General features: G+C 49.2%; 1 protein-coding gene across 3 annotated transcripts in view; it reads right to left on the bottom strand.

The window, feature by feature from the left end:
* USP31 (ubiquitin specific peptidase 31) overlaps positions 1-22,177 on the bottom strand; it is a 67,475-nt gene extending 45,298 nt beyond the window's left edge. For 2 of the 3 annotated variants that reach the window (XR_005585495.1, XM_039491628.1), the window contains exon 1: positions 21,520-22,177. Coding sequence is in view for 1 of the 3 variants with exons in the window: in XM_039491628.1 (XP_039347562.1) it covers positions 21,520-22,095 (576 nt within the window). In the remaining 2 variants the exon portion in view is untranslated. Of the gene's footprint in view, positions 1-7,795; positions 7,959-21,519 lie in introns of those variants that run through there. The other variant, XM_039491629.1, reaches the window with a different exon arrangement.
* Positions 22,178-23,065: the final 888 nt, after the last annotated feature.

Here is a 23,065-nt window from a genome sequence, read left to right as displayed (position 1 = left end):
ACGGGCATCTCTGTGAGGGGGCGAACAGAAAATGTTTGGGGGAGGGGGAGAATACAACAAAAATGGAGCACAAATACAAAATGGGGAAAGGAGATGCTGATGCTTCCCAATAGAGAGATAAGAAGAGAACAGAGAGAGGAAACAGTGGGGAAAATCTGTGCCCAAGACTCCTGTCGCATTCCAGGGTGCAATGCATACCAGCAAGGGGTTCCATCCCACCTGCCCTGAAACCTTGGGTGCCTCACAAAGTTTTGCTGTTGTATCTCCCAACCTGGGTCACTCTCCAACAGCATGCAAGGCACACTCTAAGTGTCTGTGTATGGCTGCAGCCCTGGTCCAGCAATTCTGACAACAGGAGCCTGTCAGCTACACACCAGCCACACTCTGGCTTCCACCAGCCTGGGTTACTATGTGCAGGGTGACCCCAACACACTCCCAGTCCCACATTTTTCCCAAATTGTGTGTTCTGCACTGTCCAGCCCTCTCCTGGGCAGTTCAGTTAAAGTACCAAACTATTGGAGATCTGTTCCCTTACAGGGACAACAGACCTAATATCTAGAGTTACCCAAACAGTACAGTTTAAACACAACACTAGATTAGTTTATTTAACTACAAAGAGATGCAGTTGTACTCACTCAAGGCATTAAAGTCAGAAATGGTTACAAAATAAAATGCCTTCTAGTAGCTAAAACTTAAACTAGATTTGATTCAAAGTAAAATCCTCACCACGTTACCAGCTACACTGCTGACCACATTTTCAGATCAGAATCACACCCAAAGTCAAAAGGCTGGTTCCTTGGTCTTCTTAGATGAGAGAGAGAGGGAGGGAGAGAAAAAGATACCCTGGGGTGTTTTCCCCTCCCTTTTATAGTCCAATCACCTTTGAAATGCGTTGTCCTGAGGGTTACCCCTAGACAAAGGTCCTTCCCGCTGACAGGACAGAGCCATGGAGTGTCCTGGTGAAAGAGGCTCTATGTTGTTCTAAAATGCAGATCGATCTGTTCCTGCTTCCCCCCCCCCCATTTGCCAAAAAGGGCCACCAGAACAGTGATTGCCAATCCACTTCGATGACAGCTCGCTAGAGGCATCAGCTTGTCCTTTGTCTTTGACTAACCGGTTTACCCTTCTCGTTGTTCCAAGAACCCTCTTTCCTGCTTACATGTTAACTGAAATAAATACATTTCTTTGTCTGGTATACACATGTTTAACTACTTCTGCTTAGTCAGGGCTACGTGGGTTTGAACATGTGCTAACAACATCCTAGGGGGGAATTCATAACTTCACACATAATGTTGCTACACCCATTGCACCATGATATTATTGACCAGTGAGTTATTAGTTTTCAAATGACACCTCCCAAGGCATATTCTGTACAAAGATAATGACACTGGTTTGCAGGGTGTGAATACAGGAGTGCATTCGGTCACAACCCACCCCCAAAAAGATGGCGGCTTAGCATCCCCCAGATTTCCAGCTGATCTGGAGAGTCCTTCCTCAAACAAGTGTTAGATGGTGGCAATTATGCACGGGCTCAAGCACAAGCGCCACTTCTCCTGCAGCAGAGGATACAGGAGACCTTAGGTCACCATCAGCTCGCCCGTCAATTTAAGAAGGATCAGATATGAGGGTGGGATTTGGGGAAGGGAGAGGAGGATAGCCCAAATAATCCTCTCACTGACCCTACCAAAAGTCCTAATCCTAGCCCTACAAAGTGGCAAGGGCAGGTTAGCGCAGTCACATGGCTACTAAAGCTATTGGGAGAAAGAGGTCTCTCCACAGGGCTTTTTGGCTTCACGGGGTGAACATTCTGCAACCTGGGGATGAACAATAAAGATCAGCCAGTCGGAAGACCGTGGCCCAAATTCATTTCACCATGATTTCTACTCTAGTTTAAGATGGGTCAGAGGACTGTCCTTTGAAATGGCACATTTGTATTTCAAAACAGTACCTCCCAATGACTGTTGTATCCTAGTGAATATAAAAAGCCTCCTCCTACCTCAGAAGGTAGACATTTCAAGAAAGCTTTTGTATACTTAGTCCACACAGAAATAGCCAGTTTTATGGCGCCTGGTGAAGCTTTGCTCCAGGTTTTATAGGGCTCCCTCACTGCTGGTTATGTCTGTATGTACTACAGTTAACCTTCCTAGCCTTAGCACGTAAAGTAATGCCATCTGGCCAGACAAACAGCAGGCCAGCCATTGTTATTGTGTAGATGGAGAGGAATAAGCCACATGCAAATAATATCTCCATGGCTGTTTAAAAGCTCCCTGCTCTGTCTCAGATGGACACTGAGCTGACAATGCACTGAGCTCACCACTAGCCTCCCAAGCGTGTTTGACTGTCATGCTGCCCTGGTACTAAAAATAAGGCGCTTATAACTTTGATTAACTGAACCCTTTTCCTTTGTAATTAAATTTACTATGAGGCTGTAAAATCTGCCTTTCAGAATGTAAGAAGGAAATACAGCCATCAATCGGTCATCATGAAGATAAATCAGGCTTTACTGCATATGAAATTGCTAGGAGAAGCGTTAAGGCTCTTTATCCTTATCCAAAATTGCTTCATGAGTCTTGCTGCCAAACACAGCTAAGCATGGCATTCCAAAGAGGAAAGAGGAAAGCGGAAGCCTCTCTGGCAGCTTGCCACCCCCAGAAGCTGCTGCTACGTTCTGTTCTACACCAGAGCACTTGCCTTCTTCAGAGAGAAGTGTGGAAATTTGCTTTTCCCTAAAGAAAGTCACAGACTCAATAGAAACCAGCATATTAAGAAGCAGCACAGTGGATTCCTAGCCCATGTTTGATACAAATTCATAGATCAATGAACACTGCCCAGCTCTCCCTATGCCAGCAGTCTGGCAAAACACTAGCAATCAGCCCCATTCCTCTAGTTTTAACCTTTAATGATCCTATTTCTAGTTTTCTCTAATTTTGCTGAAGAAAAAACAATTTGTCAGGGACATAATCATAAGCCTTCCAGTAAAATAACCCACTCCTTTGGTCACACAGCAATTGGGGATGGTACTGTGCAGACAACCCTGCTGTTAAAAATATAAACAAACATTCAGTGAAGCAACCGATATAGCTAGACCTGGGTCTCAGTGCTACTGGGCAAAATACCAAGGATGGGACGCTATTTTCACATGAACAGAATTCAAAATGTAGTTAAAATGCAGAGACAGGGAACAGGACTGGGACTCAGGAGACCTTAGTTCCTCACCACTGACCTGCTGTGCAATCTGAGGGTACGTCTACACTACGGGATTATTCCGATTTTACATAAACCGGTTTAGTAAAACAGATTGTATAAAATCGAGTGCACGTGGCCACACTAAGCACATTAATTCGGTGGTGTGCGTCCACGGTCCAAGGCTAGCATCGATTTCTGGAGTGTTGCACTGTGGGTAGCTATTCCGCAGCTATCCCATAGTTCCCGCAGTCTCCCCCGCCCATTGGAATTCTGGGTTGAGATCCCAGTGCCTGATGGGGCAAAAATCATTGTCGCGGGTGGTTCTGGGTAAATGTCGTCAGTCACTCCTTCCGCTGGGAAAGCAACGGCAGACAATCATTTCGCGCCCTTTTTCCCTGGATTGCCCTGGCAGACGCCATTAGCATGGCAACCATGGAGCCTGTTTTGCCTTTTGTCACTGTCACCGTATGTGTACTAAATGCCGCTGACAGAGGCGATTCAGCAGCGCTACACAGCAGCATTCATTGCTTTTGCATGATAGCAGAGATGGTTATCAGCTGTTCTGTACCATCTACCATGCCATTGTAAATTGGCAATGAGATGACAGTTACCAGTCCTTCTGTGCTGTACCATCTGCTGCTGTCATAGGTGCCCCTGGCTGAGGTCGGCTGGGGGCGCAAAAGACAAAAATGGGAATGACTCCCCGAGTCAATTCCTCCTTTATGGTATCTAAAAATAGAATCAGTCCTGCCTAGAATATGGGGCAAGTGTACTAGAGAACCAGTGTATCAGAGAACCAGAGAGCACAGCCGCTCCGTGTCAGATCCTGCAGAAATGATGAGCTGCATGCCATTCACAGGGGGTGCCCCTGCAACAACCCCACCTGTTGATTCCCTCCTCCCCCAGCCTTCCTGGGCTACCGTTGCAGTGTCCCTCCATTTGTGTGATGAAGTAATAAAGAATGCAGGAATAAGAAACAGTGACTTGTTAGTGAGATAAAATGAGGGGAAGGCAGCCTCCAGCTGCTATGATAGTCTAGACAGGACATTAAGCAGTGTGGGGGAGAGGAGCCCAGCATCCCGCTGCTATGATAGTCCAGGCAGTACAGAATCTTTTCTTTACACATGAAGGGCGGGGGCTGATGGAGCTCAGCCCCCTATTGCTATGATGAAGATGGTTACCAGCCGTTCTGTACCATCTACTGGGAATGATCAGGAGTTTTTTACCCAGGCCCCCCCGGCCGACCTCACCTGAGGCCAGCCAGGAGCACTCACGGGCTGATGAGGACAACGGATACCAGTCCTTCTGCACTGCACCATCTGCCACAAGGCTGATGATGACGATAGATATCAGTCATATTGCACCATCTGCCACCAGTGAGGGGGAAAGAGGATACTGCAATTGAGTGCCGCAGCATCGCGTCTACCAGCAGCATTCAGTAGACAGGGTGACATTTAAAAGAGTCAAGAGACTATTTTTTTCCCTTTTCCTTCTGGGGGTGAGGTGGGGTGGGGTGGGGGGTAAATTGACGAGCTATGCCCTGAACCACCCCGGACACTGTGTTTGACCCTACAGGCATTGGGAGCTCAGCCAAGAATGCAAATGCTTTTCAGAGACTGCAGGAACTGTGGGATACCTTGAGTCCTCAGTCCCCCCTCCTTCCCTCCCTCCATGAGCGTCCATTTGATTCTTTGGCTTTCCGTTACGCTTGTCACGCAGCAGTGTGCTGAGTCCCTGCTATGGCCTCTGTCTGGAGATTTTTTTTAAATGCTTTGGAATTTCGTCTTCTGTAACGGAGCTCTGATAGAACAGATTTGCCTGCCCATACAGTGATCACATCCGTACGGTCCATGCTGGAGCTCTTTTTGGATTTGGGACTGCATCGCCACCCGTGCAGATCAGAGCTCCACGCTGGGCAAGCAGGAAATGATATTCAAAAGTTCGCAGGGCTTTTCCTGTCTACCTGGCCAGTGCATCCGAGTTCTGATTGCTGTCCAGAGCGGTCAGTGGTGCACTGTGGGATACCGCCCGGAGGCCAATACCGTCGATTTGCAGCCACACTAACCCTAATCCGATATGGTAATACCGATATTAGCGCTACTCCTCTCGTTGGGGAGGAGTACAGAAACCGGTTTAAAGAGCCCTTTATATCGATATAAAGGGCCTCTTAGTGTGGACGGGTGTGGTGTTAAATCGGTTTAACGCTCCTAAAACCAGTTTAAACACGTAGTGTAGACCAGGCCTTAGGCAAGTCACTTCCCTTTGCAGTTTTCCTTCCCACCTTTTTGCCTCATTTGTTGCCTCATATCTCAAATTAAGGTTGTAAACCCACTGGGGCAGGGACTTGCTTTTATTTCTTCTGTAAAGCTCCCAACACATTTCATGTGCTCTAAAATAAATAATGAGAAGTTAACTGTCGTGTCAGTCACATCTAAAATGATCAGATGTCACTAATTATTCTTAAAGGCCCAATTTTCAAATGGGTCCCTGAACAGGCTCACTTCAGTGGCAAGCATACACCTATAAATGCAAGCCTGCAAATGAGGAGGTTAGGACATATGGATTAATTTCAGTCTCATTGGAACACGTCACTCACTTATTTTATCACATACCAGTGGGCGACCAAAAGGGTCAGTTTAATGTTTTTGCTGCGTAACTTTTATCACAGAGCCAAAGCACATGACGTCAGTTACAGTGCCCAGCACCTCTGAGATCGCATACCTACTTAGAAAAAGCTTGTAGGGCTAGCTGGCAAAGCAGCATACAGCCACAACTGTTCAGCTGCTTCCCCCTCCTTGTGTGTGTTTCCTTTGCCTTCTAGAACTGTCAGGCCTCACTGTAACTCTTCTTCCTTACTAGAGACCTGGCTTTGCAAACAATCGAGTCAGCATCTCCTGGCTGTTCAACATTGAAATTTGCTTTCAGTTTCTACCTCCTTCTTTACCATTCACAGATCAAACTCACAGTCTAACCCATTAAACTCAAATCGCCAGCAAGCCACTGAACTTGACAGATCAAAACAGTCGCCTGAAGAGGACCTGCTCTCAGTGAGCCCTCCTCCCGGTCATGGGAGCAAGGAGGCAGCGAACACTGACTAGCATTTTGAAAGATGTGTGGAGTCTTCTAGTAGCAACTACAGACAAGTAGTAAAAGCAAAGCTCAGATTTCACTGATGATTAAACAAAAAAATATTAACTCGGCAAGACTACCAGAGACTTCAGTGAATAGCAGGTCACATTTACTCTAGATAACATGCCAGAAATGCTGCAATTGTTTTACAGAAGGTTTTTAAACTTTACTTTTCACTTTTATTAAGAAAAGGCACCTGACAATGATACCAACTAACAGAGCAGCTGTGGGATTAGCACTCAATTCACCACATCTATACTAACCCTTTTTTGGAAGTCTCCCACCATGACATCACTATCAGTGGTAGCACAGAGAGGGCTCAGGCATTTCAATCACAATGTCACCTTGCCTAGATGTACGCCAGTCTAGACAAGCACAGTGCCAGACACACCAGCAGTCTATACTAGCACTACCAACGCGTGAAACTACCTGAAAAAGGCAAACATGAGGTGACTGGGTTCAAGCCTGCATCACATCCACTCGCACTGAAGTGGAACGGACAGGCTGGAGTGATCACTCGCTGAGTGGAGCGCACTTCATATAACATTACTGCCTCACTGCAAACTCCACTAAACATTAACAACTGGGAAATACTCCCTAAACAAGTTTTAAACAGTGCGTCGAGTTGCTTCTTTCACAAGGAGAACTATCCATAGAACAGGAGAAGGGTGGGCCTGGAGTAAAGGTTAGAACCACATACTGTTTCATATACAACTATTTTAAAACAACAAACATGCAACTGACCCTTTGTATAGAATAAAAAAAACTGACCGCTGTGCTGAATGTGCAGGATACAAGATATTAAACTCTGACCTGAAGGGGGATCGCATTGCCCCTATAAATAATGAATCAGTTTCCTAAAAGGACTGTCTTTTAGTCAAATGCATGGGATGGACGCGGAGAAGCTCATGGCCCAAGTGACTGCATGCGCAGGAAAAAAGTCCTGCCCAGAAGGTCAGCATGGGTCAGGCAGCCCAGGCCAGGCACCAGACTGGGAATTTCTAACCTCTCACCATCTACCAGGAAAGTAGGATCAACAGCCGTGGACTTAAGCACTCATTAAGAGTCACCTTTTTAAAGGTCAGAAGCAGAATTAACAGATGAATGACCAGAGTCCAATGTTTATCCAACTGACAAGGAAACTGAGCTTTACTGTCCCTATAAAAGTCAGTGATCACAAGGCAGCAAGTGTTATTGTTTGGATAAAAGATACACAACCAATCTGTACTAAAAGAACAGCCTTTATGTGGGACATAGTTCAATTGTCTATTGCAGAGGTTCTCAAACTTTCTTTTTCACGGACCACTTGAAAATTACTAAGGGTCTCGGTGGACCACTTAATGATCTTTCCAAATGTTGTTTTTACCATTAGCTAACTAGCATAAAGCACTTTGGATAAAAGTGCTACATGAAAAGATTTAACTTTTTTTGTTCTACAAATAAAAGCACACAACTCATATTAAAATATCAGTAGTCTTACCTTTCTAATGTGATGGCTGTGCCCTCTCTTCCCTGCCACAGCAGCCCCAGAGCTCGGGCTGGGAAGGGAGGGGGGTCTCTCCCTTGCCACAGCAGTCCCTCGAGCTGGGACTGGGAAGGGAGGAGGGTCTCTCCCCGGCAGCTGCACCCCTGGAGCTGGGAAAGTCGCCTCCTTCTCTGGCCGCCGTAGCCCTGCACCTCCCAAATTCCCCCCACCTTCTCTTCTCACTCCACTGCCCCCTCCCACCTACTCCCAATTCTCCCCCAAGGCCACCACCTGATCTTACACATGCGTCTTTTCCAGGGTCCAGGCACCTAATTAGTGGAGCCATGCCTGTGCAGCTCCACTAAATAGGTGGGTAGCCCTTCATTGTCTCGTGTGCAGCCACCCAGGCACGCACCATAGATGGAACCATCCGCGGACCAGTTTGAGAACCTCTGATCTATTGCAATACTGCTAGCTCTTATTTAAGCTGATAGAATAAAATAGTTCTGGTTTCTTTCTACTAAGATTTCACATAGCTGGCTCATACACAGTAGTGGGAGTTGTCAACAGTCAGCAAGGGAAGGCAATAACCAATTCCTGGAAACAAGTCTGTGGTCTTAGGAAAGCACTGCCTCATGCCATAGTGATTATATTCAAATACGTATATTGGATCAATGTATTCCTTCATCCCTAGATTTGCTCAACATTTCACCATTTGTACAGACTTGACCTAAACTGATACAGAACATAATGCTTTACCGTACTTGTACTAACTGGTAAGAAATTTTCCTGTTACACAAGAAGCAGTCCTCTCTCCAAGGGTTTATTTATATAAGGATTTCACTGTTCATACCACAAGCACTTTGAATACATTTGTCCACAGAACATTTTGCTTTGCTGTCCCCAGATTGCACATAAGTGCTGTTGTGGGATAAGGGCAACTCTCCTAGCAGTAAAATTCCTATGTTTCTATTCCCCCACCCCCACAGAAGTAAAGCCTCTGAGGATGGAGATGCTCTTTCCCCCACATGGCTGGTTTAGATTCTCCACCTTTTCAAATATGTGACACTTACCATATCTAAAACAATCAATCATTGTGAGCTAACTCCATCCAGTGTGAGATGCTATCTCTGTCCAAGGTGTAGAAGCAGTAACATTCATTAAAGCACTTGATAGTCTAAATATTCAACACTCATCCTGACCTTTAACTACTGTACAACCACCCCTAATTTGTGCAGTCAGTTCCACAGTGATGTCTGTGTATGGTATTTCTAATGCACCCAACACTACCCTGCACTTGGTTTTCCCAGGACTGTAGATTGCTACTAAGTTTTGCAGAGCAATGACCTATACCCGTTCTAGGACTTCAGCACCTTCACAATATTTACAAGATCGCTCCTCACGGTACTGTGCTTACATCCAGCATGTCCCCAAAGCATGTGCATCTTGAAACTCTATGATTTATTTTTATACAAATACTAAGTATAATAAATTATACAAACAGAATGGGTGCAGTTTTGTCAATATAGCATAGTGATAACATTTATAGCACTCCTGGCAGTGTTTCATCAGCTCTGATAAGAATCCAGCTCAATATCAAGTGTCTTAAACTTACAATGCTCCTTGAAATCAAAGTTACAAAAAAAAAAAGGCAGTCCTCAACTTGTAGAAGGTAAAGTATCTCCATGCTCTAGCCAATTAAGGATGCTTTATATTATAGCCTATGTACTCAGGTCCTGCGTTGACAGGCAGTTAGTATGTAAAGTTCAAAAGATAATATATAATACTGGTCCCAGGAGAAGCCCCACCAGAAAGGAGAACAAGAGCCGAAGGAAGGCCAGTTAATGGAGTTTGGAGAGTGTTGAAAGTGGGATTTTCAAAACCTAATTCTCACTGTTTTTAATGGAAACTGGACACCAAGATCCTTTAAGCAGCTTTAAAAATCTCTATGGCAAAGATTGTGCCATGTATGTCAGAGTCCAAAAGCCATTCAGAGAAAGAAATGGCAAGTCTCCTGTGAAAAACAAGTCTGAGGCTTTGGCTACACTTGCATTTCAAAGCGCTGCCGCGGCAGCACTTTGAAGCGCTAAGTGTAGTCAAAGCGCCAGCGCTGGGAGAGAGCTCTCCCAGCGCTGTCCGTACTCCACCTCCCTGTGGGGAATAACAGACAGCGCTGGGAGCGCGGCTCCCAGCGCTGGGGCTTTGACTACACTGGCGCTTTGTAGCGCCGCAATTTGCAGCGCTGCAGAGGGTCTGTTTTCACACCCTGCTGCAGCGCTGCAAATTTGTAAGTGTAGCCAAGCCCTTAGACACAGCACTGCTTACCCAACAGTTGCTTGTTGCCAATTCCACAGCATTACAAAGAGGAGAAAGGAAGCACAGGCTGCGAAATTGGCACCAGTTAGAGCAGCTGCTCTCATTAGGCAGAAAAAATGCTGAGCAGCCAGGAGAAGCTGGTTGTTACATTCTGTAAGGGCATGAGAAGCATAGGAATCAGACAGAGGGAACACACTCCACCAGTATATTCAACAGTGCTTCCTCAGAATCTCTGGGAAACTTTCCCCTCCGACCATGCCCAGCTCCATTACATAGTGCTATGCTCCCAAAGCTAGTGCTGAGAAGCTACTGTACAAACAGATGCAAGTAGCTAGATTTCAGAAGAGAGGAAGAGCTGCCATCAAGTTGTTTTTCTAAAAAGCCAGAGACCATGTGAAAACTGGGAAGCAGAAGTAGTTGTGACAGAAGAGTTAGTATCGGTCAAAAAGAGATTTCGTATAGAGTACAATTACAGTACTGGCCTGGTCTACACTAATCTGTTGTTTCAGAATTAGCCGAGTTAATTCGAAAAAGAAAAAGATTCCGTCCACACGACCAAACCAGGTTTTTTTTATTTAAAGGGCTCTTTAATCTGATTTCTGTACTCCACCTCGGCAAGTGGGGTAGCGCTTAAAATCAAGATCGCAATCCCAGGTTAAAGGTACTGTGGACACAATTCAACGTTACTGGCCTCTGGGAGCTATCCCAGAATGCTCCCTTGTGACCGCTCTGGACAACACTCTCAACTCCGATGCACTAGCCAGGTGGGCAGGAAAAGCCCTGGGAATTTTTGAATTTCATTTCCTGTTTGGTCACCATCAGCAGAGGTGACCATCAGCACAGTCCACCATCACAGGCGACCATGAAGAGTCCACCATCACAGGAGATCACGCAGTCCTGGATTTGAAGACGAGCTCCAGCATGGTCCAAACGGGAGGTACTGGATCTCACTGCATGTTGGGGAGACAAGTCTGTTATGGCAGAACTATGTTCCAAAAAAAGGAACACAAATACGTACGCTAAAGTCTCCAGGGCCATGACGGAAAGAGGCTACTCCAGGGACACAGAGCAGTGTCGTACAAAAATCAAGGAGCTCAGGCAAGCGTACTAAAAAGCCAGGGAGGCGAATGTGTGCTCTGGGTCACAGCCCCATACATTCCGCTTCTACCATGAGCTGCATGCAATTATGTGGGGTGACACCACCACTACCCCACCACTGTCCATGGACACTTGCAAGGGGGGAGTTGCACAGAGCAAGGAGGAAGAGTCATTGGAGGACGAGGACAAGCAAGTGGGGTATCCATTTACCCCCCTAGCCAGGAACTATGCTTAATGTTGGAGCCAATTGCTTCCCCCCACTCCCAAGGCAGGCTCCTGGACCATGGTACTGCTGGTGAGTGAGAGCCTGATCGGAGCCACGCAATGGGGGGCAGAGGGGAAACCCAGCCACACTGGGCTGTTTGCATTTAATTTAAAGGGCACATCCCTGCTCAGAGCCTCATCAGAGCCACGCAGTGGGAGCAGGGGGTGGGGGGTGTGAAGCGATCATCCCAGAGAGCCCGCAGGCCATCCTTTTATATGGCAAACCCACCAGGCATTGGTTGCTATGGGAAAGGGGGCCCAGCAGTTTGAAAGCATTGAAATGAATGTAGAAGAAGCAGAACCCCGCGTGCCCCTAGGCTGCCTGCAAGCTGAATTCTGTTGCCCGGCTGTGTGTGATGGCTTACTCATACCAAAGCGTCCCCTTTGTTCTCTGAAATGTATCTTTTAAAATACTATCCTCTCCTTTTTCTCCTCCCACAGGTGAAAATGTTTCAACATGGCCCCATATATTCCGTCCCAGAGGCTGGTCCAGATCAGAAGGCAGAAAAAAACTAACTCAGGACGACATGTTCGCCAAGCTCATGCAGTCCTCCCGCACTGATAGGGCCCAGCTGAATGCGTGGAGGCAAACAATTGCGGAGTCCCGTAAAGCATTACAGGAACACAAAGAGAGGAGGGACGCGCGTGATGAGAGGAGACAGGACACTATGGTCAAGCTCATGGGGAAGCAAACTGACATGCTCCACTGTATGGTGGATCTAATGCGGGAAAGGCAGCAAGACCACAGACTGCCACTGCAGCCCCTGTATAACCACCCTCCCTCCTCCCCAAGTTCCACAGCCTCCTCACCCAGACGCCCAAAAACACGAGGGGGGAGGCTACGGGGACCCACACACTCAACCCCAGAGGATCCCCCAAGCACCAGAAAGCTGGCATATGCAAACGTTTGATTTGGTTTCTCAACTTGTTTTTCCCTCCTCCTCCACCTCCCTAATCCAATACCCCCCACCTCGGTCTACCTTCAGATTTCTCTCAATGTGTTGTGCAACAAATAATAAAGAACAGTTTTTAAACAATTTTGACTTTATTTCCTTTCATATAGATATAGATCTATATAGGGGGCAGGTAACTTCAAGAGAAAAACACAAACTGTCACACCATACCCTGGCCAGTCATGAAATTGGCTTTCAAAGCTTCTCTGCTGCACTCTTCTAATCGCCCTGTTGTCTGGCTGTGCGAAATTGGCCACCAGGTGAGTTGCCTCAACCTCTCACCCTACCATAAATGTCTCCCCCTTACTCTCACAGATATTGTGGAGCACAACAAGCATCAATTACAATTGGAATATTGGTTGTGCTGAGATCTAACCAAGTCAGTAAACTGCGCCAGCGCGCTTTCAAACATCCAAAAGCACATTCTACCACCATTCTGCACTTGCTCAGCCTATAGTTGAACTGCTCCTGCTCCTTACTACTGTCCAGGGTGCCTGTGTACAGCTTCATGAGCCATGGCCTTAAGGGGTAGGCTGGGTCCCTGAGGATAACTATAGGCATTTCAACATCCCCAAAAGTAATCTTCTGGTCTGGGAAGTAAGTCCCTTCCTGCAGCTTCAAACAGACCAGAGTTCCTGAAGATGCAAGCATCATGCACCTTTCCCAGCCATCCCACGTTGATGTCAGTGAAAAGTCCCTTGTGATCCACCAGTGGAAAAGTATCCCTTGCGGTTTATGTACTGGCCGCCCCGGTGTGCCGGGGCCAAGATAGATGGAACGCATATCCCTATCACCCCGCTGCAGTTAGGGAACCCCAGCACATTAAAGCCATCCACAATGGTCTGCACATTTTCCAAAGTCACTACCCTTGATAGCAGCTGGTGAATGACTGCATTGGCTGCTTGCAGCACAGCAGCCCCTACAGTAGATTTGCCCACTCCAAACTGATTCCTGACTGACACCGGTAGCTGTCAGGCGTTGCAAGCTTCCACACTGCTAGTCACAAAGTTCCATGAAAGTGGCCCTATGCATACAAAAGTTTCGCAGCCACTGGGAATCATCCCAGACCTGCAACACTATGCGGTCCCACCAGTCTGTGCTTGTTTCCCGGGCCCAGAATCAGCATTCCACAGCATGAAGCTGGCTAACATAGTTACAGGAACTTTACCTTTAGGTAATTATTTTCTGGTAACTAGCTTTTAGGGCTTCCAGAAAGTCTGCCCAGGAAGTTGTTAGGATGGGGTGCAATATTGCTCTCCTCTAGATACCTTCATACTTCAATAAACGTATTAAAGACTGACTAGGGAAAGGACAGAACTAGGAAACACGGTGTTGCTTCTGATAACAGGATAACATTCATTTAGCTCTCGCTTTTAAATTGAAAAATTCAAGTTCTACTTATTCCCTACTTTACGTCCCTGCCTTAGCCACACAAGAGTATTTACTTACAGCTTTAGGAAGCATTGTGCAAATCTGTCCGTTAGCAAATAAATCCTATGTTTATGGGATTGTTAACAGCAGGCTCAGGATGGTTACACTTCAGGACAGAGAATGCAAAAAGTCAATTCACTAGAAACCGCTTGTCCCTTGTAAAGAGGCAGCTAAGCACCTGACAGAGTGTAATCATCAAATCGCTTTGTATCTGGTATAAGCCGGCTTGCTCACTCTCTGCAGATGTGAAGATGGATCTTACTCAGTGCGAGTCTAAACAAACAGTGCACAGTAAGCTAAGGTGTGAATCTACTGTCTGTGTGGCCCCTCTGAATAGGATAAACAGGAGTATATCAAAGCATGCCAGGGAACTTTTAGTACATGGCAGCAGGGTTCACACAGACAGCTAATAAGCAGCAGGCTACTGCAAGGTAGATTTACACCCCAGCTTACTGACTGTTCATTCAGACAATCCCTCAACAGCATTTCCCATGATATGTTGCTTTTAAGATTACCCAGAAGGCTCCTCAGGTGACTCAAAAGATCGTATGCCAGAGACATACAACGAATGTCTAGAAAGAGGAGCTCACCTAGGGGTTGTGGGGATTTTGAGAGGGATGGGAATGCAGAAAAGAGTTCTACTAAAATCTTTTGAAGGCTGCAGTTATTTCTATCTAGGTATTATTGTTGTTATTAATCGTGTTCATAATGGTAGTGCTTAAAGACCAACCAAGTGAGGCCTCGTGGAGGCACTGTACAAGCTCAAGAGTAGTAGATGGTCCCTGCCCCAAAGAGCTTACAATGTTCCCTTCCCCACCTTCCATCACCATTTTGTCACTGCAATGTAAACTCCTCTGCAATCTGAAGTCATTTATAAATTTCCTAATGCAAGCGCAACTGATTATTTGATAATGGCAGTCGAAGGAGTAAGTGGTAATAGTTTGTATGACCCATTCACAGACTAGTTTTTAGATTGTGGACTCCTTGGGACAGGACCATCCTTTCTCTATTCAGGAAGCACTTTGCTCGCTCCAGGCACTATCAGAAAATAATGGATTTGATGCATCAGCGTCCCCAAGCACTTCCGGAAATGGTTTCATTATTCCTGCAGTTCAAGGGGTCTGTTCTTCCAGTGCTTATACTGCCCAGCATGATACTCAGTATTGAAAAAAGAAATGTCCACTCACATGAGGACCCTACACTGCAACTATGCACAATGTAATCACTAAAAGCAGCAAAGAGTCTTATGGCACCTTACTAACAGACGTTTTGGAGCATGAACTTTCATGGATGAATACCCACTTCGTCGGATGCATGTCATCACTGAACATGCAGTTAGCTGTGACATACACACGACAGAGACAGCAGCTAATGGGGCCCAGCTCACAAGTGAACTAACAGACCTCCACATCAAAAAACATGGAAATAGCAGGACTGCAATGGAAAGACATCAGTGGAGTTCCTGTGTGGTAACAGACAGGATTCCTGGCCATTGTCCCAAATTCAGAAGATCAGGGAGCCCAAATTGTGTCAGTGCAGCCTCCAAACGGGCAATTGAACAGGAATCAAAAGGGTACATCTAGTATATACATAGGGTGGGTCAGGATATTACTTTCTTTATCTTCAGTAAGAAAGTGAAGCATGTGAAGATTACATAGTCTGGAATTTGATGGGACCTAGTTGCTCAGATCAAGGTAGAGCACTGCATGCTGGGACCTGCAGTCTCCATTGGACACACCACCATTTGGATAATGGAGCCCTATGGTGCTTTCAAGAGCCACATCAGACCCACAAACCACATTTCCGGCTGCTCTTGCTATAATCCGGTACATCGTCTCTTCATCCCACCATGCAGGAAAATAATTCACCTTTTAGATAAACAAAACGAAGTCTCCACTGTCTCTTAATCCTCCATGGGAGAGCAGAATTTTGATACTCCAAAGAGTCATTGTTACAAAGAAGGTAATTTGGTAGTACTGTACTCTCACTATGCTAGGAGTAAAACTAGCCCAGGAATAACCTCTCTTACTGTACCTTTGTCTGGTGCCTTTCATCCCAAAGGATCTACAGTGCTTTAAAGACTACAGACACAAGATCACTTTCCCCCCACCACAGAAGTGACCTGACTTCTGGTGCAAACAGCACAGCTATTGAACAGCACAATACTTTACAGAAGCTTAGGGCAGAAACTAAAACTGCAGAAGAAATGCTGAAGTAGGCAGTATGCACCCAAGTAAAACAGGAGTTGGCACAGATGTGGAGATTAAAATCCTCCACTCTTGCAAAAAGTGAAATTGGATATTTTCACATGGTCAGAAAATTGGTTTGAGTGTAAGAATCTACTCTTTAAAATGACTGACTCTGTAAGAATGGCATCTTGCTATTCAACAGACCTACTTTCTGCATGTAATCAGAGTCAGACTTGCTCGCTTGAGTGACAAAAACAAGTTTTAGTTTTAACACATTACCACTGCAGAGTCCAGACAGCAAGGTGGATGCTTTTCAGGCTCTCACAAAACCAACAGAATTGTTTATCAAGTTTCAATAAAACACTGAGAATGAAAATACTGGAGTTACTGAGGATAGAATCTGATCTGCAGAATATTTATTACTGGTGACCATACATGAGCCAGAAAGATTCTCATTTGATTTATAGCTTGAGTTTGTGGCACTATCAAGTAAAATGCAAGTTAGCTTCTAAGTGTCTTCAAAAAAGCAAAGTTAGGTCTCTGGAGCTGCTGAAATACAAATGTTGCATCCCACAAGGCCCCTTATGGAGAGGCATGTTTCAAATTAGAACCATCCTTTGCATTCCTCCTGAAACAGCGTCAATCATAGAATCTCAGGGTTGGAAGGGACCTCAGGAGGTATCTAGTCCAACCCCCTGCTCAAAGCAGGACCAAACCCAACTAAATCATCCCAGCCAGGGCTTTGTCAAGCCTGACCTTAAAAACCTCTAAGGAAGGAGATTCCACTACCTCCCTAGGTAACCCATTCCAGTGCTTCACCACCCTACTAGTGAAAAAGTTTTTCCTGATGTCCAACCTAAACCTCCCCCTCTGCAACTTGAGACCATTACTCCTTGTTCTGTCATCTTCTACCACTGAGAACAGTCTAGATCCATCCTCTTTGGAACCCCCTTTCAGGTAGTTGAAAGCAGCTATCAAATCCCCCCTCATTCTTCTCTTCTGCAGGCTAAACAATCCCAGTTCCCTCAGTCTCTCCTCATAAGTCATGTGCTCCAGCCCCCTAATCATTTTTGTTGCCCTCCGCTGGACTCTCTCCAATTTATCCACATCCTTCTTGTAGTGTGGGGCCCAAAACTGGACACAGTACTCCAAATGAGGCCTCACCAGTGCTGAATAGAGGGGAATGATCACATCCCTCGATCTGCTGGAAATGCCCCTACTTATACAACCCAAAATGCCATTAGCCTTCTTGGCAACAAGGACACACTGTTGACTCATATTCAGCTTTTCGTCCACCGTAACCCCTAGGTCCTTTTCTGCAGAACTGCTGCCCAGCCATTCGGTCCCTAGTCTGTAGCAGTGCATGGGATTCTTCCGTCCTAAGTGCAGGACTCTGCACTTGTCCTTGTTGAACCTCATCAGATTTCTTTTGGCCCAATCCTCTAATTTGTCTAGGTCCCTCTGTATCCTATCCCTACCCTCCAGTGTATCAACCACTCCTCCCAGTTTAGTGTCATCTGCAAACTTGCTGAGGGTGCAGTCCACACCATCCTCCAGATCGTTAATGAAGATATTGAACAAAACCGGCCCCAGCATCAGTACTCCCCAGCATCATGCTGCGAAGTCGTGCCCACTGAATCACTAACATCAGGTCCTACTGCAGCTAGACTACAAAAATTGGAAGTTATATTACAGCAACAGTGCAGTGGTCCTCAACCTGTGGCCCAATCAGCACACAGCTACAGCCCATGTGACATCCTCAGGGCCATATAGTATATATATTGTGTGGATGTGGTCCACATAACACAGAGAGAGCTGCATATGCAGCCCTCAATGGTAAATAGGTTGAAAACCACTGCATTAGTGGTAAGCTGCTAGGGCAGTCATGCAAACCTGCTCTGTCCTGTCATGGTGCCATGACTACACCAGTGCCTGCAATATTGGTGGCAGTTGTTGTAATACAGGTAATAATTTTTCTTGTGTAGACCAAAACTAGGGTGAGAGATCTCCTAGGAACACCAAGAAGTAACCCAGCCCAATAATGTCTATGATCAGACCACAAGTTAAAATAAACAATCCCCTTTTCACATCCACAAACAGAAATGCCAAAGAAAAAGTGTGGCCTGAGGCAAAGGCAAGCAGTTGTTACAGGAGACTACTTGAGAGAGTACTATTTACACAATACAAACTGTTGCGAATCAGATGACTGAAGTATACTTTATGCTCACAGCCATAAGTTGGTTCCACCAGGCAGCTTTCAATTAGCAACATATGGGCCACACTTCTAGAAATATTATTTCAGACATGTCAAGAACCTCAAAATTCTGTTCCAAGGGACTTTGGAATAAAGTTTAAGATAGGAAAAGACCACCAAAACAAAGTCTGGCACACACTTAACTTGCTACGTGCCTGGTTTGGAACTAATGTTAATAAGTTATAAACTTATTCAGAGAAAGGTTCTCAGGCAAACTAGTCCCAAGGGCAAAGTTAGCTACTGGCACTTGAGACTGTATCTGAGTAAAGAGCGGGGGGCTAACTTAAAAAGTAAACTAGTTAAAGACGTAAGCAGGGTATTGCTAGCATAGCCAGGTTAACAAGCAACTGCTGCTCTACAGACAAGAAACAAGTTGTTTGCAAACACTGCCAAGTTTCCCTTCACACTCAATTTCACCATTTAGTTTTTTGTTTTGCATTACAGAAGTTTCAAACTTTGAAAACTCCAATCTGCTGTTTGTCTGTTTACAGCCAGCTAGCATCTTTGCTTACTCAGAACTGTGAGAAACAACATTCAGTGAAATCCATGAGTCACTCAAAAAGCTACATAGGTATTGGTTATGCCAGAGAGAGTCATTAGTGACTGCCAATGTATAACATAACATGCCTTATGAATCTGCTTATACTTCAGCTAGTGGGCCACATCTGGTCCCAGCTTCTTAATAGACCAAGATAAACATCTGTGACCAAGAATAAAAAGATAAATATCCACTAAAAAGAGTTCTTTCTCCTGAAAACACTTAATTGAAACAATAAAGGAATCTCCCTAGTACACTGGTATTCACATTTTTTTTCTGGAGACTCAACTGAAGAAATTTGTTCATGCCTGCGACCCAATGGAGCTGGGGATGAGGAGTTTTGGGTGTGGGAGGGGCTCGGGGCTGGGGCAGAGGGTTGCGGGACAGGGGTGAGGGCTGGGAGGGTGGGGCCAGGAATGGAATGCTTGGGGACATGGAGGGATGTGGGAGTGGGGACAGGCTCTGGGGTGGGACCAGGAATGAGGGGCTTGGGGTACAGAAAGGGGCTCCAGGTTTTGGGGCTCAGGGCTGGGTCACAGGATTGGGGTGCAGGGCTGGAGCCATAGGCACCAACTCCGTGGGTTCTCTGGGGCTGGAGTACCCACGGGGAAAAATTGGTGGGTGCTCTGTACCCATGGGCAGCTCCCCAACCCACCCCCAGCCCCAGTTCACCTCCTTCTCCGCTCCGCCTCCTTCCTGAGCACGCTGCTGACTCCTGCTTCTCCCCCCTCCCTCACAGCACTTGCGCCATGAAACAGCTGTTTCGCGCAGCAAGCGGTGGGAGGGAGGGAGAGGATTCAGGGAAGAGGCAGGGCCGGGGATTTGGGGAGGGGTCCAATAGGGGCAGGGAGGGGGCAGAGTAGGGAGGGGCCAGGGGCACACAAGCATCCACCGGCACCAAGAAAAGTTGGTGCCTGTGGTTGGGGCAGGTCCCGGTCAGCAGCACAGGTGGGTGCTATGGAAGGCTTCCTGCCTGTCCTGGCACCGTGGACTGTGCTGCGCCCCGGAACCGGCCAGCAGCAGGTCCGGCTCCTAGGCAGAGGTACACAAGTGGCTCCACCGGGCTCTCACCTGCAGGCACCACCACCACCCCCAGTTCCCACTGGCTGGTTTATGGCCACTGGGAGTGCGGAGCCGGTGCTTGGGACCGGGGCACTGCACAGAATCCCGCTGGCCCCCAGCCTAGGAGCCAGACCTGCTGCTGGCCGCTTCCAGGGCACAGTGAAGTGTCAGAACAGCTAGGCATGAGCCTGCCTTAGCCAGGCAGCACCACCAACAGGACTTTTAACGGCCCGGTCGGCAGTGCTGACCAGGGCCGCCGTGACCCAGTGCCTGACATTCCGCGACCCACTACTGTGACCTGCGGTTCGAAAACCACTGTCCTAGTGTATACCAAAGCCCTCACACTTGTAAATGAAACAGGGATAGCTCAGTGGTTTGAGCATTAGCCTACTAAACCCAGGGTTGTGAGTTCAATCCTTGAGGAGGCCACTTAGGGATCTGGGGCAAAAATTGGTCCTGCTAGTGAAGGCAGGGGGCTGGACTCAATGACCTTTCAAGGTCCCTTCCAGCTCTAGGAGATTGGTATATCTCCTATTATTATTAGGTCAGCCTATGTCAGAGATGGGCAAACTATGGCCCGCAGGCCACATCCAGCCCGTGAGACCCTCCTGCCAAGCTCCTGGCCCAGGAGGCTAGCCCCCGGCCCCTCCCCTGCCGTTCCCCCCCACTCGCAGCCTCAGCTCACCGCGCCACAGGCGCAATCCTCTGGGCAGCGGGGCTGCGAGCTCTTGCTGGGCAGCACAGGTGCAGAGCCACGGCCTGTCCCAGTGCTCTGTGCTGTACAGTGGCATGGCTGGTGCTCTGGGCAGCACAGCTGCCTGTCCTGGTGCTCTGGGCAGCACGGCTGTAGCGCCGCCAGCCACCAGTGCTCCAAGCAGCGTGGTACAGGGGCAGGGGGGTTGGATAGAGGGCAGGGGAGTTCAGGGTGGTGGTCAGGGGGCAGGACTGTGGATAGGGGGGTCAGGACGGTCAGAGGGTGGGGAACAGAGAAGTTGAATAGGGGCAGGGGTCCCGGGGGCGGTCAGAAGTAGGGGATCTGGGGGTGGGATCAGGGAGAAGGGTTGGTTGGATGGGGCAGTCAAGGGCAGGGGCTCTGGGGGCGGTCAGGGAACAAGGGGGGGTTGGTGAGGCAGGAGTCCCGGGGGGCCATCAAGGGGCAAGAAGCAGGGTGGGTCAGATAGGGGGCTGGGGCCAGGCCACACCTGGCTGTTTGGGGAGGCACAGCCTCCCGTAACTGGCCCTCCATTCAATTTTGGAAACCCGGTGTAGCCTTCAGGCCAAAAAGTTTACCTGCCCCAGAATGTGCGCTACTAAGCTATGACCTCGTATCACCTGCCTTTCCTCTTGTCTTCGTAGTTACCCGTTCTTCTGTTAGTCCTTAGAAAGGGTGAAAGATTTCCACATACCCCAGGGCAAGCTAGCCGGTGTGAACCAGCAAGGCCCGTGTGCGATACCAATCAGCCCCTGCTGCGAGAGGGAAGAGCAGGGTCCGAGCAGGGCAGGCCCTGAGCCGACCCGCGCCCTGTCTGTCACGCCCAGCCCCTCACTCGCGGCTGAGCGGCGGGGGTCACACCCAGCTGCCAGAGCCAGGCGTCGGGCCCCAAGGCGAGCCCGCCCCGCCCCGCCCGCCTCACCTTGAACTCGCGGCTGTGCTGCGGGGTGTACTCCAGCGTCCACAGCGCCCGCACCAGGTGCGCCAGCTGCTCGGTGACCTCGCCCTTGGGCGGCGGCGGCGGGGCGGCGTTGTCGGGGGGGGTCCGCTCGCCGGCGCAGGGCGGCTCGCCCTCGCCCCCGCCCCGGTACTGCCCCAGCGCCAGGTACTCGGCGAAGAGCTCGGTGTTGCTGAGGCACTGCAGCACGGCGTTCATGAAGCACGTGTTCCCGTGGTTCTTCAGCCCGGCCACCCCGGGCACCGGCTCCGGGCCCGGCTCCGGCGCCTCGGGCGGCGGCTCCGGCTCGGGGCTCTGCGGCGGGCGGGCCGGGTGGAAGCAGCTGCCCAGGCCGCGGGGCGGCGGGGGTGGCGGGCCGCGGGCCGCCTCGGGCTCGGAGCTGTAGTGCGACAGGGTGGAGAGGGTCTTGAGCACCCGGCTCATGAAGCCGCTGAGCGAGCGGGCCGAGCCCGCGCCGGCCCGGCCCCGGAAGAGCCGCTTGCTGAAGGAGCGCTTCTCCTTGGGGCCGCCGGCCGGCCCGGGGCCGCTCACCCTGGACATGGCTCCCGAGCCCAGGGCACATGCCCGGCGGGGGCTGCGATCGGCCGCTCAGCCCGCCGGCCGCTGCATCCCCAGCCCCGGCCTCCCGTAGCGGCTGCAACCCGGCTCCCCTGCCCGCTGGGGGGCTCGCCGGGACTCCACGGAGCGCCTGGGGGCGGAGCCCGGGCGGGTCACGTGCCCGCCGCGAGGCCGCCGGCGCCATGTTGAGAGCGGGCAGCCCGGGCGCCATCTTTACTAGGGCGGTGCGTTCGAGCCCGCTCTGGGGGCGCCGCTGAGACTCCGCCCCCGCCTCCCCCGGGGGGCGGCCCGGGGACTACCCCGGCCCCAGTGCAGCAGCGGGCCGTCCGCAGGACCTGTCCCTCCTCTGTCACCAACTGCCCCGCCTGCAGGGGCGGCTCTAGCCATTTCGCCGCCCCAAGCACAGTGGCACGCAGCGGGGGGTGGGCTCTGCCGCTTGCGGGTCCCGCGGCTCCGGGGACCTCCCGCAGGCGTGCCTGCAGAGGGTCCACTGGTCCCGCGGCTCCGGTGACTGGCAGAGCGCCCCCCGCGGCGTGCCACCCCAAGCACGGGCTTGGCGTGCTGGGGCCTGGAGCCGCCCCTGCCCGCCTGTCACCATCTGCCCTGCCTGTCCTTGGTTTGTCACCATCTACCCTGCCCGTCACCAACTGCCATGTTCTGTCACCATCTGCCCTGCCTGTCCTTGGTTTGTCACCATCTGCCCTGCCTGTCACCAACTGCCATGTTCTGTCACCATCTACCCTGCCTGTCCTTGGTTTGTCACCATCTGCCCTGCCTGTCACCATCTGCCATGTTCTGTCACCATCTGCCCTGCCTGTCCTTGGTTTGTCACCATCTGCCCTGCCTGTCACCATCTGCCATGTTCTGTCACCATCTGCCCTGCCTGTCCTTGGTTTGTCACCATCTACCCTGCCCGTCACCAACTGCCATGTTCTGTCACCATCTGCCCTGC

Source organism: Mauremys reevesii, linkage group 10 (assembly GCF_016161935.1).
Source record: "Mauremys reevesii isolate NIE-2019 linkage group 10, ASM1616193v1, whole genome shotgun sequence".
In the NCBI taxonomy this organism is placed as follows: Eukaryota; Metazoa; Chordata; order Testudines; family Geoemydidae; genus Mauremys; species Mauremys reevesii.
This window is presented reverse-complemented; position numbering and strand designations above follow the sequence as displayed.